The sequence below is a fragment of the Notothenia rossii genome, assembly GCF_949606895.1.
Source record: "Notothenia rossii genome assembly, chromosome: 4".
In the NCBI taxonomy this organism is placed as follows: domain Eukaryota; kingdom Metazoa; phylum Chordata; class Actinopteri; order Perciformes; family Nototheniidae; genus Notothenia; species Notothenia rossii.
Genome location: NC_136902.1, coordinates 46055656 through 46074765, shown reverse-complemented (window position 1 = coordinate 46074765; position 19110 = coordinate 46055656). Strand labels below are relative to the sequence as shown.

Genomic DNA, 19110 nt, shown 5'->3' with positions numbered 1-19110 from the left:
AAATATAAATGTACTGTAAAATAACAGACACCTGGACGTAACATTGCATCTATTCTACTCTAAACAACATATTACTGTATTTATTTTCATTCTTTCCTTACAAATAAAGAGAAAAGTATTTAACATAGTACATTCAATATATGTTGCTTTAGTTCCTTACAAGTCCTTAATCATTGGATCAGTTGACTGTAAGAATAACAGTATTTGGAGTATTTATAATACTAAACTGACATTTATGACAGGCTTTAGTAAACTGATGAACATAAGCTCAGACGCAGAATTAAAAAGCATCCAGCAGCAGAGAGAAGGTCGGCTGTTTGTCATATCAGCTGTACAACAACAACAAAAATAGGAGAAGACAATAAATGAAACCTGAATTATTATCAGAATTGACAGCAGTTTGATAAAACCATCAAAGAAAACCATACTGGACAGTGGACACAGACTTCAGGAGACAGGCTGATGAGCTCTATGTGATCCCCGGCAGCAGATCCAGGCAGGGCTTCAGAAGCAGGGCATGAGCCGTTAAACTACAAAAGAGTTATCATCACTATAGAAACATCTGTGAACATCATGTTGTGTTCCCTGTGTGACTCAGGCCCAGTTCCAAACCGCCCCCTACACCCTACTCCTACAAACTTCCCCCTGTTTGCAAGGAGGGTACGCCACATTAAGTGCTGTTCTAATCCAACAAGTGGGGAGTGAGTTATCAAGTCCTCCAACAGAGAGTCTGCACCGGTCCGGACTTCACCTGGTGCTCTACCTGACTGACCCAACACTGTTTCTGTCCATCATGAAACACACTGTTACAAACAGTTCCTGCAAACATTTATTGGCAAACTGCTCCTAAGAAGATAAACAATAAATATCATCATTCTGACATTAACAACTTAATTTTACCTCAGATATAATTTTTTACTCAGGATCATTTTGTTCGTGTTTAGTCTAGAAAGGGTGCATTTTGTTATAAAGTTTTGTATATTTACAGTGTGTTGCAAAACACCAAGTAGCTTATAAACATCCGATTTTAAAACAAAAATAAGTTTACAAAAGAGAAACATCATTTTATTTTGGTTATCATGATTTATTTTTTGTACGAGAGATGCTGATTTAAAACCGTTGTTAAGAAAATGTACGGCATTTCCTGTTTCTTTCAGAGAAAGGGGAGGCTTTCTGACCCCTTGAGGGACACACATCCTGAGCTGAAGTGGGAGTTGTATGGATTAGTTAGAGATCAGGGGCCGTATTCACAAAGCATTTTATCTTACCGCTAGGAGTGCTCCTAACTCGCGCTAAAACATTTTACGTAGGATTTTTTTCTTAAAAGTTATTCACAAAGCCGCTGAGACCTACTCATACTAAGGATAAATCACTAAGAGTGACGCGCCGTTGCTTTGGATTACGTCGATTCTCATGCATGAGTTTAGAAGCGGTCAGTACGGTGATTGGTTGTTCAGAGTAGGCGGTCTCGGTGAAACTCATCCGCAACATCCCACAAACGAGCCCACTAAATCACAGAAAAACAAGGAAATAGCCTAGGCTAGAAATGTATTCCTATCAAATACTTATGGACAGTGCAGGTAGCAGAATACACGCATGATGACAAGTTTGTGCAGACCACGATAATGACGTTGTATATGCACGTTAAAGAGAGAGAGCAAACAATACAAATATGTAAATTGCATTAGATCAAGAAGGCAATTAAAAGCACCCTGCAAACTATTATCCAATGAGCATATTTCCAGCACTTAAACACTTTCAATAACAGCCCATACCGCCGTTCAAGTCCCCCTATCATGATGAATGAAAACAATCTGCGTGTTGATGGAATGTACTTTCTTTCTATTGACGAACACGTCCTCATCTTTTGATGGCGCAATTATTTTTATGTGCGTCCCGTCAATAGCACCGACCACACCGGGGCATACCTGCAATTGCCATGAAGTTGGCTTTGATCCTGTATAGTTGTTGATTGTCCAAAGGAAACCGGATAAACTGTTGGATGATATGTGGTCTAGAGAGCACGTTGATGGTTTCGTTTATGACTGGTTAGGCTAGATGGTTAGGCTGACTGATGGTTGCGATATTCCTAAATCGTCGGCATTGCAAAGTTGCATTTTCCCACATTGCTAAATATCCTAGTGTTGCCAAACATTTTATTTCCGGACTAATCGGGTTATTCCTGTTAGTCGGGGATGTTATTGCATCCCGCACTAATTCCACAACAAGTTTGATACCCTCACAATTTAGCCTATATCTCTTGATCAATTCACAGTCTTCCATTGTCTCCAAAACATTTCGTCTCGCAGCCATTTTCAGATTCTTTGTGAATAGGTCTTACTGAGTTAGGAGTCCTCTCGAGGACTTTTAAGCTCTCCTAAACTTAGGTGCTACTTTTAGGCCTAAAATACTTTGTGAATTGCTCTTAGTGAATACAATTAGGAGTCCTAAATTTAAGACTGACACGCCCATTATGTTTAGGAGTTTCTCCTAAATTCGCCAGTTAGGAGCTACTTTTAGCCCTAAGATCCTTTGTGAATACGGCCCCAGGTCACCCCCATTACAAGTACAATATCTTGTCCCACTCCCAGGATATTATGGTAGAGGTCTCTTTAAAGATGTTTTAAATCCATCTGATTAGTTGGTTTCACAGAGATCTCATGTTTTGGTGTTCATTAAATCCCTTGTTATGGTCCATGGCAATGAATGATTAGAATATTGCTCATCTGAATTCATCGAAAACACATAATTGTATTTAATCTTCCCAAAAGGTTTCTTTCCCACATACGTGTGCTCCAAACAGTGATGTAAGTGATGTGCAGGACACATTAGCTCCATGGTTAGTGAGGTAGAGGTTTTACAGTGAACAGCTTCCAGCAGGGCACACATCTGTTCGAGCAGCACACAAACACACTGACCTGCCGAGAGGAGGGAAGTGATCCAGGCCGCACTGTGAAGCTCTTCATGTCCTCACCGAGCCTGCATGTTCCTGTGACCTCTGCTGACCCCAGACCAGTCGGCCTGCAGGCCATCAGAACACATGGACCAGTGCACTGCAGCGGCCTCATTAGTCAACACAACGCTCACAATCATCATCATCATCATCATCATCATCATCATCATCATCATCATCATCATCATCATCATCATCATCATCATCATCAGGACTGCGCAGCTTGTTGACTAATCCTTTCTTTAAAAATACTTCAATTAAACAGATGTCTGGAACTTTTGACTCTCAATAGGATTGAGAGATAGGCCTACTCCATTTTTAATGTTGGATTTTCAGTTGTATTATATTTATGGTTCAAGAAAACCCACTTTTAAAAGGATTAATTTTTGTTTGAAGTTTAAAGTATGCATGATGTTTCCTAAATTAGGTTTTGGGCTCTGGTGGTGAGAGTCCGCCCACATCCCCAAAAAGCGTGGGGCCGCCCCTGACCATTGAGCATTCAGACAGGATTAAAACCATTCCCGATACCAGCAGTTCCCTTTCCTGGCGGTTGGATGCTGCTCTTATTCCCGGCCCATCGCTCCCTCTCTGCTCCGGTACAAAGCGGCACATTGAGCTGCAGTGACACCGAGCAGCAGGCGTCCCCCGGCTCTCCGCACAGTGTCTCCCCGCTGGCCGCTGACGGGCTGCGGGACAGAATGAGGACCGGCCTCTGTGTCATCCCGCAGCCCTGCCTGCTCTGGGCTTTCTCTACTCAATACGTTAGCTAGCGAACATAATCTGTTCTAAGCCATCGAGTTGTTACTGCATACTGACGGATTTCCTGAAAAGCAGACTGAGGGTTCGGACCCGATTCATGCGAGGGACCTGCGGCGGGGATCGACAGGCTCTCGGACACCGGGAGCAGCAGAGGCTCCACAGGGCGTATGCTGCCGGCAGCTCCAACAGAACATCAGCTTACTAATGCCACAATAGGATCCTACAACCTGCAGTTTTTTGTATTCATTAATGTTAATTATACTGGATAAAGGAGCAGCCCTCTCTGGATCACCACCCTGTGCTGCCTCTCACTGTGGATTTATCGTCGACCGGCACGAGCTGTGGAAAAACGGAGACATGACATAAACGAGAAAAAAGAGGAAACAGCTTTGTGTTATTTAAGCACTTTGATTAATAAAGGGAGTCCTCAACAGGCTTCCCTTAACACCCTTTAGGAAGATCTGGACCGTTGACACAGCTGTCAGCTCAGCAGGTGATTTACTTCTGTGTAAGATGTGTGGAGCAGCCTAACGGTTCATGTAGACTGCATCGTGGACTGCATCACGGCCTGCCCGCCACAGAGTGGAGGACCAGCGGCCCAGCAGGTAAGGACCACAACATGAACACCATTTTGTGCTGCCTACAGATTCCAGGTCTGCTGCCTGCTCTGCAGCCATTAGCCTGAGTGTGTCTCTGCAGGCCCAGACTGGGACTCTCTGGGACACAGCCTTTGTCTGCCAGCCTCTACAGGGCTGTCATCTAATGAGGGGGGGCATTATGCAGAGCTAAGCTAATGTTTGATGCATGTCTCACAGCAGCATGCAGTGGTCAGTGTGACACTGCTATGTTGATGATAAATAATACAGGCTTTTCACTGGCTCGCTCAGCACTGGGACAAGCAAGTGATTTAACATAATTTGGTGTAATGTGGCCCGGAGAACCCAGCTCCCCCCACCTCCCCTGCTTATACACAGATCATGTGGTGTGTGGTTTAAAGCAGCCTGGCTCCTAAATGCTGGACTGCAGCAGTCACTGGCCCCCCACTCCTACATGTGAGGGGCCTGATACTGGGCCCCTCTGTCAGAGACCAGCTCTGTCTCCGTCTCCTCCACTGGGCTCTGTCGCCTCCTCCCACCGACATTGAGCCAGAGGTATGGGGCTGCTGTTGCTACCCAGTTCCTGACAGTGACTCTGCCCTCCGCCGCCAACCAACTCTCAGCTCTGCAAAGCCCCTCCTTCAGACTCATCCCCCCCCAGACCCCCAGCCTGTGGAGCTGTGAGCACTGCAACTCAAACAGAACCTGATAAAAACAGTATATGAAAGTCAAATGAATTAACCACATGTCATCCCTACATCTCTTTTGTTATCACCCTCTGATTTACATTCATCATTTCCTGTTTTCACTCTCCTTTAAGCCCTTTTTTAATATGTTTGGTTTGCCTTGTATTCTTGCGTATAACCTCAACCCTGAAAGGCATAATCAAATACATCTTTCTTTTCAGGATAAACTAAGCTATCAGCACATCTAGGCTACAAGGATGCCACATTAAGGCTTTTCCTTTTTGCTTATTTGTAATCAGTGCATGACATTAAGGATTTTGGGCCTGTGGGCCATCTAAGCTAATTTACAGATGGCCCTGAGCCCAGTAGAGATTGCCCTTAAAAATGCGCACGGACGAAATGGCACGAGGGGTTTGGGGGGCCTCCCCCTAGAACATTTAGATTTTTGCAGGTCTTACTGTAGATGCTGTCTGGTGCATTCTCTAGACTGAATTATAAGATGAACCACCACAATGTTATATTGTACAATTTCAATTTTATTCTTCATTTCACTTGTTTGTTTGTTCTTGCTTGTATTATCTCATTTGCATGCCCTGCATAGCTATAAGAAATACTTAAGTTGTTGGTCAAGACACTTTCCATCATATGAAGGCAAATGCCTTCCCAGATGTAAAAAAGTAGAAAACATTACATTCAGTTGTAACTGCCAAAACAAACATTGTTTACACTATTATGGCCCCTGTTAAAAATGTTTGTAATGTTATTTACTTTAAGTTGGTCGAACGAATGCCTCATCCGGAAGCTGACCGAGCAGACCCGAGCAGCAGTCGAGAGGAGCCGAGCGCATCCGCAAAGCACACGAAATGGCGACGTCAGAGTTCCCGTTAGCCGGTAAATCTAAATCTCTTCGGTCAAGATAATTTCCCTTTAGCGCAATACCGCTTCAGTTGCGCCATTTATGTGACAGACAAAAAGAGTATGTGACAGACAAGAATAGTCAATTCTAATGTCTAACACTTAATGTGGAGAAAGATATATCCTGTATGGGTTGATTGTGCGTTGATCTGTTGGTAATGCCTCGGGGTTCCGATGGGCATGTGAACAAATGCGTAATGCTGCGCTATACTTTGTGGCCTCACCCAGTTGCATAGCGACACTTATTGTTTAGGTGTCTTTTAATAAGCAGGTCGTCATATCATTAGCTAGAACTAGCTGGATCTGATCGATATGGATATAAACGCGAGTGAAGTCTAATCTGACGGGAGAGAGAGATCAGCTGCTGCTGACGAGTCGACACGCAGCTCTGCATGATCACATGCAGCGGTGAGCGGACAAAACACACACTTCAGGTTAGAATATCACACGCAGCTATTTTAATCACCTCTCAAACTACCTAAACTAGTTATAGATATGTTTAGTTTTACTGTTGGGTCACTCATTACTGGATCCGCGAGCTGCATGATACTGGCATAATAGATTGCCCGATCGGGCAACCAGCAGGTGAGGCTTCATTGCCCGAGCTAAATACTAGATGGCCCCGGGCCATCGGGCAGTCCTTAATGTCGAGCCCTGGTAATACAATGTTGTCAAAGGCTCTCCTCATGTTCACAAACAGCTGATATTAGACTGTTCTTGGAATGTGCTGACAGATAACCAAATAAATAATTCATAGAAACATTTTCAGAGGCTTCTATTTAGAAACGGCAAAACTGACATCCCCCTTTATTTGCTTTCGTCTCTTTTTATTTGTGAATGGGGTGTTCTGCAGGCACAGCAGCAGTGTGAACAGTGGTGTAGTGGGGGTTTGTTTACTGGGTGGACGCTATTTGAGTTAGGTCATCCCAAACAATGCCACACAAACACGTGTATTTTTTGTCCTCGGCCGTCCCGTAGTTTCAGATCGCATCGAGTTTAAAATACCATCTACAAGCTGATGCTGACAGCCCCACTCCTGCCGTCCGCTCGTGGCAGACCAAACTTCCACTCTCACCGGCAGGCACCGACTGGCCATCGGGAGGACCGGGAGGGTTTGTGTATGTGTGGCGCGAGCGAGCGAGAGAAAGACCTTACGTGTATTGTTGTTGTTATCATCTGGTGCTAGCTAGCTGCGCTAACGGATATAAGGAGCTGTTTAAATGAAAACAGAGGAGCGAAATTTCGCCGACAACTGCGCCGAGCACTTGACTTTATGCAGGTAGCCAGACAGTGGGACATTGTACGGAAATTCAGCACACTCAGCACGGATAGTGCGCGCAACATGATTGTAGCGTCCAGACAGCTCCCGTTCGAGCATATACCTTGAGTTGCGCATAGCTCCAACGATCCATCACTCACACACACACACACACACACACACACGCATGCACGCACGCACGCACACACACACACACGCACACACATCATTTGTATTTTATTATTGTATGAGAGAGGTTGGTGTGTTTAATATTCATGATAATATTTAATAATAATAATAATAATAATTAAAGCTGCAAGCAGCGTTGAGCGGGTCTTCAACGTTCCGCAGGCTGTTGTCCGCACGTCGACGTATGTGTCTAGGTGTCTCGAGGACTCGGCCGTTGGCAAATTTGTGGGAAGTTTCAGGCCGATCGGACAATGTATTTAGGAGTTACAGCAGTATCATAAACATTCTGTTCGATGGCGAGGGATCTGTCGCCATTCCAACGGAATTTGATGACACCCCATAATACACCTAGATGTGTTGAGGGCTGCATTGTTATGAAACCTGCGAAGTTTTGGGCCGTTTGGAGCATGTTAACTGGAGTTATGAGAAAACCGTGTTTCACGGTGACCATTTTGTTACCATAGCAACAACACTTGAAGAAATCTCAAAACTGACACATATATGTCTTGAGGGCTGTACCGTTAGCACACATGTGACATTTGAACACTTTTTGAAAATGTACACAGGAGTTATAGATATATTGTGCTTAACGGCGAGGGATGCGTTGCCATGGCAACAGCCTTTGAGGAAAGCTCACTATTGTCATATTGAGGTGTTGAGGGCTGGACCATTAACTGTCATCTGAAGTCTGGTGCAGTTTCGACTATTTTCCATTGACTTAAGACAACATTGTGTTTTATGGCGAGGGATGCGTTGCCATGGAAACGGCATATGATGACATCCCATAATTGGCGTAGAGCTGTTGAGGGCCGGACCATTAGCCATCATCTGAAAATCTGGTGCCGTTTGGACATTTTTCCATTGAGTTAGGACAACACCGTGTTTCATGGCGAGGGATCTGTCGCCATGGAAACGGCATATGATGACATCCCATAATTGGCATAGAGCTGTTGAGGCCGGACCATTAGCCATCATCTGAAATCTGGTAGCGTTTGGACGATTTTCCATTGAATTAGGACAACATTGTGTTTTATGGCGAGGGATCTGTCGCCATTGCAACGGCATATGATGAGATCCCCTAATTGACATAGAGCTGTTGAGGGCCGGACCATTAGCCATGATCTGAGGTCTGGTGCCGTTTGGACCATTTTCATAGGAGTAACAGCGACACCGTGTTTCACGGCGAGGGATCTGTCACCATGGCAACGGCATATGATGACATCCCATAATTGGCGTAGAGCTGTTGAGTGCCGGACCATTAGCCATCATCTGAAGTCTGGTGCCGTTTGGACGATTTTCCATTGAGTTACGACAACACCAGGTTTATTGGCGAGGGACGGGTTGCCATGGCAACGACATATGAGGACATCCCATAATTGACATAGAGGTGTTGAGGGCCGGACAATTAATGATAGTCTGAAGTCTGCTGCTGTTTGGACGATTTTCCATTGAATTAGGACAACACCGTGTTTCATGGCGAGGGATCTGTCGCCATGGCAACGGCATATGATGTCATCCCATAATTGACATAGAGCTGTTGAGGGCCGGACCATTAATGATAGTCTGAAGTCTGGTGCCGTTTGGACGATTTTCCATTGAATTCGACAACATGGTATTTTTTGGCGAAGGATGCGTTGCCATGGAAACGGCATATGGTGAGATTTCAGATTTCACGTAGAGCTGTTGAGGCATGGACCAGTGATATAAAAGTGAAGATTGGGGGACGATGGGACCGTGTCCATTGGAGTTACAGCAGCACCGTGTTTTATGGCGAAGGATCCGTTGCCATGGTAACGCCAAATGAAGTAACATCAGATTTGACCTAGAGCTGTTCAGGGCCGCAGTGTTAACCATCATGTGAAGTGTGGTGGCGTTCTGAGAATGTCAGTTTGAGTTATGACATCATCGTGTTCCATGGCGAGGGACCACCTAGCATCGAGCGAACGCGAACTTTGGCGCCAAATCACGACTACGCCATGTGAAAGAAAAAAGTTTCCGTGATAACTTTAAATTGCCCATGTCTCGAGAAGCTACCCGACGAATTTCGAGTCGTACGGATAAAGTCCCTAGGACAAGATAGATTTCGTACGGAGGATAAATCGCGTTTTTTGCAACGCCAAATTCAAAATGGCCGACTTCCTGTACGTTATTTTATACCCCTCCAAGAGGCTTTTTGGTTAGTCTCCGCACCCTAGATATGCGTAGCGAGTTTTGTTTGTTTACGTGAAAGTTAAAATAGGGGGAGTTAACGTTAAAAACGGAAGTGAGTGCCTACGCAATTTTTGGTGAGTTTTCACATATGTTGCGGGGGTCAAAAGTGCGCGCAATGTATTAAAATAATAATAATAATAATAATTAAAGCTGCAAGCAGCGTTGAGCGGGTCTTCGACGTTCCGCAGGCTGTTGTCCGCACGTCGACGTGTCTAGGTGTCTGAAGGACTCGGCCGTTGGCAAACGTGGGAAGTTTCAGGCCGATCGGACAATGTATTTAGGAGTTACAGCAGTATCAGATACATTGTGTTTGATGGCGAGGGATCTGTCGCCATGGCAACGGAATTTGATGAAACCCCATAATACGCCTAGATGTGTTGAGGGCTGCATCGTTATCAGATCTGTGAAGTTTTGGGCCGTTTGGAGCATGTTAACTGGAGTTATGAGAAAACCGTGTTTCACGGAGACCATTTTGTTATCATAGCAACGAAATTTGACAAAATCTGAAAACTGACACATATGTGTCGAGGGCTTGACAGTTAGCACACATGTAAAGTTTGAACAGTTTTCGACCATATACACAGGACTTATAGCAATATCGTGGTTAACGGCGAGGGGTGTGTTGCCATGGCAACAGCTTTTGGGGAAAACTCACTATTGTCATATTGAGGTGTTGAGGGACAAACCATTAGCCATCATCTAAAGTCTGGTGCCGTTTGGATGATTTTCCATTGAGTTAGGACAACACCATGTTTCATGGCGAGGGAAGTGTTGCCATGGAAACGGCATATGGTGAGATCTCAGATTTCACGTAGAGCTGTTGAGGCATTGACCGGTGATATAAAAGTTAAGACTGGGGGACGATGGGACCTTGTCCATTGGAGTTACGACAACACCAGGTTTATTGGCGGGGGACGCATTGCCATGGCAACGGCATATGAGGACATCCCATAATTGACATAGAGCTGTTGAGGGCCGGACCATTAATGATAGTCTGAAGTCTGGTGCCGTTTGGACGATTTTCCATTGAATTAGGACAACACCGTGTTTCATGGCGAGGGATCTGTTGCCATGGCAACGGCATATGATGACATCCCATAATTGGCATAGAGCTGTTGAGGGCCGGACCATTAATGATAGTCTGAAGTCTGGTGCAGTTTGGACCATTTTCCATTGAGTTACAACAACACCAGGTTTTTTGGCGAGGGACGCGTTGCCATCGAAACGGCATATGATAACATCCCATAATTGGCGGAGAGCTGTTGAGGGCCGGACCATTAGCCATCATCTGAAGTCTGGTGCCGTTTGGACGATTTTCCATTGAGTTACGACAACACCAGGTTTATTGGCGAGGGACGGGTTGCCATGGCAACGACATATGAGGACATCCCATAATTGACATAGAGGTGTTGAGGGCCTGACCATTAATGATAGTCTGAAGTCTGGTGTCGTTTGGACGATTTTCCATTGAGTTACGACAACACCAGGTTTATTGGCGGGGGGCGCGTTGCCATGGCAACGGCATATGAGGACATCCCATAATTGACATAGAGCTGTTGAGGGCCGGACCATTAATGATAGTCTGAAGTCTGGTGCTGTTTGGACGATTTTCCATTGACTTACAACAACATGGTATTTTATGGCGAAGGAAGCGTTGCCATGGTTACGCCAAATTAAGTAACATCAGATTTCACCTAGAGCTGTTCAGGGCCGAAGTGTTAACCATCATGTGAAGTTTGGTGGCGTTCTGAGCTTGTCAGTTGGCGTTATGACATCATCGTGTTCCATGGCGAGGGACCGCCTAGCTTCGAGCGAACGCGAACTTTGGTGCCAAATCACGGCTACGCCGTGGGAAAGAAAAAAACTTCCGTGATAACTTTGAATTGCCCATGTCTCAAGAAGCTACCCGACGAATTTCAAGTCGTACGGATAAAGTCCCTAGGAGAAGATGGATGATAAAATCGCGTTTTTCCAATGCCAAATTCAAAATGGCCGACTTCCTGTAAGTTATTGTATACCCTTCCAAGAGGCTTTTTGGTTCGTCTCCGCGAGTTTCGTTCGTTTACGTGAAAGTTAAAGTAGGGGGAGTTAACGTTAAAAACGGAAGTCGGCGTGGCCTACGTGACTGGGCTCACTCGGCCCATCAGCCGTCATGATTTCCGAACCTTTTCTGTGCTTTTGCCGGTCGTTTTCCCTGTTTTTGGGTGTTTTTCGTAGGTTTATCAGTCGCTGCGCGACCAATTTCAATAGGGTCTTCGCCGACCTAGGTCTCAGACCCTAATAATACATTACATTTATAAAGCGCTTTTCCTGGTGCTCAAAGCGCTTACAAGCAAGTAAAACAAAATAACGACAAAAGTAGAAAGTGCTAAGCTAGGAGGAATAAGGGCAAGGGGATAGTTGATTTGGAGTTGAAGGCCAGAGTGAAAAGGTGAGTTTTGACGGATTGTTTGAATGATGTGAGAGTGTTGGCGGATCTGACGTGGCTGGGGAGGGAGTTCCAGAGTGTGGGGGAGGCTGCTGCGAAGGCCCTGTCACCCCAGGTCCGGAGCTTTGTCCTGATGGGCTGCAATAGGTTAGCTTCAGCAGACCTGAGGCGACGGGTGGGGGTGTGTCGTGGATGAGCTCACAGAGGTAGGGGGGGGGCAAGGTTGTTGAGGGCTTTGAAAGTGAAAAGTTATATTTTAAAGTCAATGGTTAGGGTCAGGGAATGCTCCGGTTTTTGGACAAAATTCAAATGGGATCACTCCGGTCAATGTACGTACTTCGTCTCACTGGAGTATTAATTACCAGATTGAATACAACATCGACCCAATTTTTCCGGTCAATGACAGGAGAGTTTTGAAAGTGACAAAACACTGTTCCACACATTTAAAAACACTTAATCAATGTTTACCCAGGATCCATGCACCTTCCCTGGCTTGTAAAATGTGGTGATGCGCCCTGGAGGTATCCTACTATTTAAAACATGTATACACTCATGTACACCATTCATAGGGTTCCCTAACACAATGAACATAGTCTGGAGCTCTCACTGGGGTCCTGCATATATATGCTTTAATCAGGCTTGTCCTATTGGCTATCAGATTGTTAACGAAATGGACAGATCCACAGTTTTCCCCCTAAAAATGATTTTTAATCATTATCTTTGCTTTTAAATGATGGATTTTATCATCCACATGGTTCCTTAACACAATGCACAGAGTCTGGAGCTCACTGGGGTCCTGCACAAGCTTTAATCAGGCTTGTCCATTTGCTTATCAGTTTGTTAACGAAACGGACAGATCCACCGTTTTCCCCCTAAAAAAGATTTGTATTCATTGTCTTTGCATTTAAATGATGGATGCTATCATCCACATGGTTCCTTAACACGATGCACATAGTCTGGAGCAGCAACTCGGCCGTTTTTACCTGCTTGTCCATTTGCCTATCAGTTTGTTAACGAAACGGACGGATTTCCGTCCATTTGCCTATCAGTTTGTTAACAAAATGGAAAGATCCACCGTTTTCCCCCCTAAAAATGATTTTTAATCGTTGTCTTTGCATTTAAGTGATGGATGCTATCATCCATATGGTTCCTTAACACAATGCACATAGTCTGGACCTTACTGGGATCCTGCATATGCTTTAATCAGGCGTTTTAACACTTTTTCCCCACGAAAATGATTTTTAAAAACTTTGATGGGGCTATATAAATCAAATTATGGGTAATGCAGAGCACAATTGTACCTTTTACTATTTTAATTTATTTGTATTATATATATTTGGGCTATAAAAGTGACATTTTTGGATGACTTTGTCAGTTTATGGAGCTTATCCCACAAATCCTGGAGGTTCCAGGCCGAATTTGGGAGCTCATAGGCAGCCTGCCATAGGCCCCCACCCGTGGAAAGAAAAAAAAATGAAAGAAAACGGTCAATTATATCTTAAAATATTCAAAAATGAAGTTTTGAAAAATTCTCGAAAAAATACTAAGTGCCCACAGAGAAGGGGCTCAGAGATGCTCAACACTTCGGCGCTTCGGGCCGAAGCCCCGGACACTTTTCCACCCCCCCGTTGCAACTTACAACGGAGAGGAGAATCCAAGCCTCCCCTACTCCATCCAAAAAATGTGTTCATCATTTTCAGACTACTGTCCGCACGAAATCGGAAACCCGGTTTTTGAGAGGACTCAGAAAAAAAACGGCTGTGTAACTTCATGGAGGAATTCATCCGCTGTATGAGCACTCTGGCTCGGATACATTTGTTGCCCGGAGACCCCCCAGCATGGTTCTTACCAAACTTTAAGTTTTTGAACTGGGCTCTGGAGGAATGCAATGGGAGTTGCCAGGGGACTCTACCCGCCTCATGAGGCACTATTTTCGGATACATTTGAACACTTTTAGCCCTTTTTTGTGGTTCTCAAAAAAAATAACTCAAACTTTTTCTGAGTGTGGAGAAATGCAAGGGTAGTTGTCAGGGGACTCTACCCGCCTTATGATGCACTATTTTCGGATACATTTTAACACTTATAGCCCTTTTTTATGGTTCTCTAAAAAAATAACTTAGACTTTTTCTGAGTCTGGAGGAATGCAAAGGGAGTTGTAAGGGACTCTACCTGCATTATGAGGCACTATTTGCGGATACTTTTTTTCATTTTCACCCCTTTTCTATGGATCTCCAAAAAGTTAACTCAGACTTTTTTCTGATTTCTCACTGATCGAATGGCAAACCTGACCCGCCATCGGAGGGCCTCCGCCGGCCCGGCCTCGTGCCGGTGCTCTGGCAGTCGGTTCCTCCGAACTGCGGGTTCGACTCTGATGGCCGGGAGGGACGAGGGAACCGTCGAGGGACCTGGCTCGAAAAACTCAGAACCCTGAATCTAGTGCGGTGTGGCGGCCTCGCCCTGTATGGCCACCGTGCGCCTCCGGGTACCTGACTCCCCTGCTTCCTCCGTGTGCTGCGTGTACTGCATGGGGGTAACCCTGCGTGTCCGTTACCCTGCGTGTCTCTTACCTCCCGGGCCGACCGATACAAAGCATTTCCAAGACGAACCGTCTGACTCAGGGGTCCCACCACGGGTTCCGCAGCGGGGTGGAAGTTCCACCTCCCCACTTCGCCGCGGAGTGCAAGACAAACACCTGTTTCTCTAATCCTCCACTGTTGCATAGCGGCCTTAGTCGGCTGCGGCATTCAGCAATTGGCCTTGCTCCGGGCACCGGCTCCCTCGGGGACCACGGCTCGGTGACTTCACATGATATAGGGTCGACCCTACTTCATCACAGGCTACCTGTTTGATCCTGCGTAACAACCACATATATGCTTGTCTGCAAAGAGGGAAATGCCTGGTCCCGCCCGGGTGTTCCTCTACGGCTAGTGTCCAGCCAGCTGCGTTATCAGCAAATTTGACCCGCCATTGGAGGGCTTCCTCCCCGGGTCCAGGTTCCGGTGCTTGGCGGTCGGTTCATCCAAACTGCAGGTTCGACTCTGCTCCTGGAGCGGACAAAGATATGTGGCGAATGCCGGAGCGCATATATGCTTGTCTGCAAAGAAGGACATGCCTGGTCCCGCCCGGGTGTTCATCTACGGCTAGTGTCCAGCCAGCTGCTGTATCAGCACATTTGACCCGCCATCGGAGGGACTCCTCCCCGGGTCCAGGTTCCGGTGCTTGGCGGTCGGTTCCTCCAAACTGCGGGTTCGACTGTGCTCCTGGAGCGGACAAAGATATGTGTATTTGCCTGAAGGATGGAAATAGACAAAGAATGATATTTTACAGGACATATATGGGTTTTTTCCAGGCTTTTTGGAAATAAACCAAATGTGATTTTGCAGGGCATTACGTAGCTCATTTACCCATGTGATGTTATGCAGTACATTACTGAGCTCATTTAACGATATGGTGTACCAGGAGAAGTGGGATGCTGCCATGTCCCAACTGGTCTCCGGAGGAATATAAGGAGAGTTGACAGGGGACTCTGCCCAGTGCTTATGGACCGAATCAGGGGTGTGTTAGAGGGGAAGGCTCTGGCTGTTTCTGCAGCCTCTGCTTCTACCTTCTCTCCCCAACCCGATACCAGCGCGTGCCTGCTGTAAAAGGCAGGTGCACGGGCTCTCACTGCCACTAACTCTGAGCCTGGCTCCCGAGCAGCACGTTCTCCCCGGCAGTCCACCAGCAGATGAAAAACACCCACCTCTCCTCCTCTTCCGAGGGAACCGTGCGGGGGGGTCTGCTGGAGGCTCCTGCCGGGTGCTCCGTACTGCGTTTCACCGGGACCTGGCTCGAAAAACTCGGAACCCTGACTCCAGTGCGGTGTGGCGGCCGTCCACTGTGCGCCTCCGGTAGAGCCATATGAAATCCGTTTTATTATTTTCCAAATTCCATTTTATTTTTTGCCAAATTCCGTTTTTTCCGTTTTAATATTTCAGAATTCTGTATTTTGCTTTTTACGCTAATTTTACCATCAGAAATAGTGTCTAATAAGTGGGAATGAATAAATGTCCACAATTCAATAAGATATAACAGTCTTTTTTAATGTTTAAATGCTACAGTTCAATTTTAAAGTGCTTATAAGCTTCAAGTAAAGAAAAAACTCTAAACAAAACATTCCCTTGGCTTCTGGCTTCTGAGTTAACACATTTTAAGCAAACTTTTCTCTCTGTGCTTCAAGTAAAAAAGATAAATAACTGTAAACAAAACACTCAATACAATAACTGTAAACACACTAACTGTAAACTGTTGCGCTTTTCATTATAAATGAAAAAATGCATCAGAAAATATGCAACAACTTACTTAGTAACCTGAATTTAGTTGAAAACTTGAAACTAAAACAATAAAACGTGTTTCTGTTTCCCTGTAGTAGTATGACTAGTACTACTACTCCTTATTAGCTCCTGTCTGTCCATTTAAGTCTTCCATCTATCAGAGACATCTCCATTGAAGTACATGATGGTCAGCCTCTTTGTGTTGAGCTCGGTGAGTGCCTCTCGCTTGTCTGTAAGGAGAGTCTTGTACTTGCTAAAACTCCTCTCACAGTCAACTGAGCTGACTGGGAAGTAGATGTAGGACATTGCCATTTCTGCAACTTTTGGGAATCTCACACTCATGCCCATCCAGTAATCAGCAAGAGTGACATCAGCTGCCAAGGGCTCCCTGGAGTGCTGGTAGGCAATCCATTGCTCACTGAGCTCTTGTGATGGGTTTGCCATGGGTATCAGTCTTGTGTAGGCTTCCATCCGCTTCTCCATGGCTGGTGCCTGCCTTGGATCGAACACTCTTATCAGCTTGTAGATCTCTCTGGCTGGGTGCGTGTCCCAGTGCTTGGAGAACTTTGTGAAGGCCAAGTGGAAGGCATCATGGAGATCGTCAAGAACCTGCTTCCTCTCTCGAACACCCGTCTTTCTCAGCAGCTCATCTGTCTTGGCACCAAACCCGCATGTTTTTGCTGTTCCATTCACTAGGTAAGAGCCCAGGTCCTCCATGATGTTGTATGCAGACACTGCTGTGGTACGATGGGTTCCTTCTAGGATAGTCAGAGCTGTCATCAGTTTGGAGCAGCCTTCTGCGATGAAGGTTAGCTTCACAGTGAGGGCCTGCATCTTTTCCTCTGTTTCTAGCAGGCTGAGGATGTTTGTGACTGCTTGGGCTGATGAATTTTCTTCCAACAAAAATTCTCTGTACAGATGAACATGCTCTGCGTGGTACTGCACTGCCTCAAACCAGCTATTCCATCTGGAGCCCACTGATTCAGGAGGAGCCTTGGTGTGCACAAACTCCTTGTTGATGAGGAAGCTCACCCATCTTCTCTTTCTAGCAGGCTTCCTGCAGAAGACAGATCTCATCGCTGCCACAAGTGATGCAGCATCAGAGAAGTATCTGTAGTGCTGCCAGGTCTCACCCACCAGATTTATGATATGGCAGAGGCACGTTACATGGACACTGTTGGGCATCACTCCTTTTAGAATCTCCCTGTATGCCTTCAGACAGTAGGAGGCATTATCTGTGACCACTGCCCAGACATCATTCAGTTCCAGATTATTGCTGTGGAAGGAGCGTATGATGGCTTGGGCAACTGTTGAGTGGTTGCATCGATCCATGAAAATTACATCCACCAGATAGTACTGGTTTTCAACACCTGCAATGAAAGATAACACAAGCAAAAGATTATTATATTTAAGCCAAATAATATTGTGACAAAATAAAAATGCACAAAATAAAAATACACATTTCAAGTGTAAACAATAGATACAGCTAGCTACAGACATTATCACAATGTCAGTAGCCTAGCTATAGTATCTATTCTATTGTGATGAAATACAGTAATGCATAATTTATGCACCTTTAGTTTATTTTGTTTATAAAGGACAGTGTGCACTGACAATCATTTGCATTAAAAAAATAGACTGGTGCACCAGATTTAGCAAGGAGCTATAATTTCCATCTATAGTCCTAAATTTAGGACTACTGTACATAGCTATTTAATCACAATAGTGTCATTGATTAGCCTCGCCCTCTAGCTGTATCTATTGTGATCACCAGGCAGAGATCATCGTCATCACACTTTGCATGCTGACAATGCACACTGCAGCATTTAAAAAAAATTAGGATATTTAAACGACATGTTAATAGGCTGTTCATTAGCTCACCAATGACGATGTTTAGAACACTGCAGTCCCTGGTATCGGTCGTCTCGTCAACAACCACCGACAACTTCTTCCCACGGATTTTCTCCAAAACAGCCGTTATATGTTGGTCAAACACACGGGGCAGATGGATTTGACGAAGGGCTGTTTCGTTCTCGGGCAGCGCTCCTCCCTGCTTGCAGTGCTTAACTAGAAATGGTCGCAGCTTCTTCAGCTTTGCTAAAGGGATGTCTGACTCGGCGCAAACAGCTACAAAGTCCTGCACAAACTCTCGTCTTGAATCTGCTGACGAGGTACTTGCTGTAATTGTAGTTTGAAGTGCAGGTGTGTTTTGGGAAGCACAGTGTTTTCCCTTGTTTCTGACATGGCTTTTCGAGACTAAATGATCGTCGCACGTATTTTTGCGGGTCCAATCCACGGTATGTTGACAATATTTACAAAATAACTTATCGCCGGAGGCATAAAAATCATTCGGATACTGCTGTGGAATTTCGTAGCTTTTTAGATGATGATGTTGATACCGAAGCAGCTACACGCTTGGACATTGCTGTGTTGTTGTGAAGCAGTGTGGAAGTGACGTGTGCGTTGTAACACGTGTTAGCGTCCCGGTCATTTTTGCTTTGCACCAAACGTTCCATCGTTCTCCCGAAAACGGAATTTCAGTCCAAATTATGGCAAATTCTGCAATATTCCACGTTTTACAGTTGATTCCATTTTTATTGGTCAATTCCGCGATTCCGTCCGCGATTCCGTGAACGCGGATCTCATATGGCTCTAGCCTCCGGGTACCTGACTCCCCTGCCTCCTCCGGGGGCAGGTGCGAGGGGTTCAATGCCTCCTCCCCCCGCTGCGGCAAAGGTCGGAGCGGGATGGAGCGCCCGGAGGTACTGTTATCCCCACGTTTTCGTACCCAAAACTGTCTTG

At 45.5% G+C, this 19110-nt stretch overlaps 2 protein-coding genes across 3 annotated transcripts in view; one reads left to right on the top strand and one right to left on the bottom strand.

Moving 5' to 3' along the window:
- Positions 1-3177: 3177 nt before the first annotated feature.
- Positions 3178-19110, top strand: part of LOC307037902 (putative G-protein coupled receptor 173) — a 56340-nt gene continuing 40407 nt past the window's right edge. Inside the window, exons 1-2 of one of the 2 annotated variants that reach the window (XR_013807809.1) lie at positions 3178-4317; positions 5769-6558. The gene's annotated coding sequence lies outside the window, so the exon portion shown is untranslated. Of the gene's footprint in view, positions 4318-5768; positions 6559-19110 lie in introns of those variants that run through there. The other variant, XM_079679109.1, reaches the window with a different exon arrangement.
- On the bottom strand, positions 15893-18666 carry LOC307037651 (uncharacterized protein). Its single transcript, XM_079678713.1, has 2 exons — positions 18190-18666; positions 15893-17678 (listed from the first exon to the last, which is right to left on the bottom strand). The coding sequence occupies exon 2, from the start codon at positions 17638-17640 to the stop codon at positions 16450-16452; it is 1191 nt and encodes a 396-aa protein (XP_079534839.1). The 5' UTR covers positions 17641-17678; positions 18190-18666; the 3' UTR covers positions 15893-16449.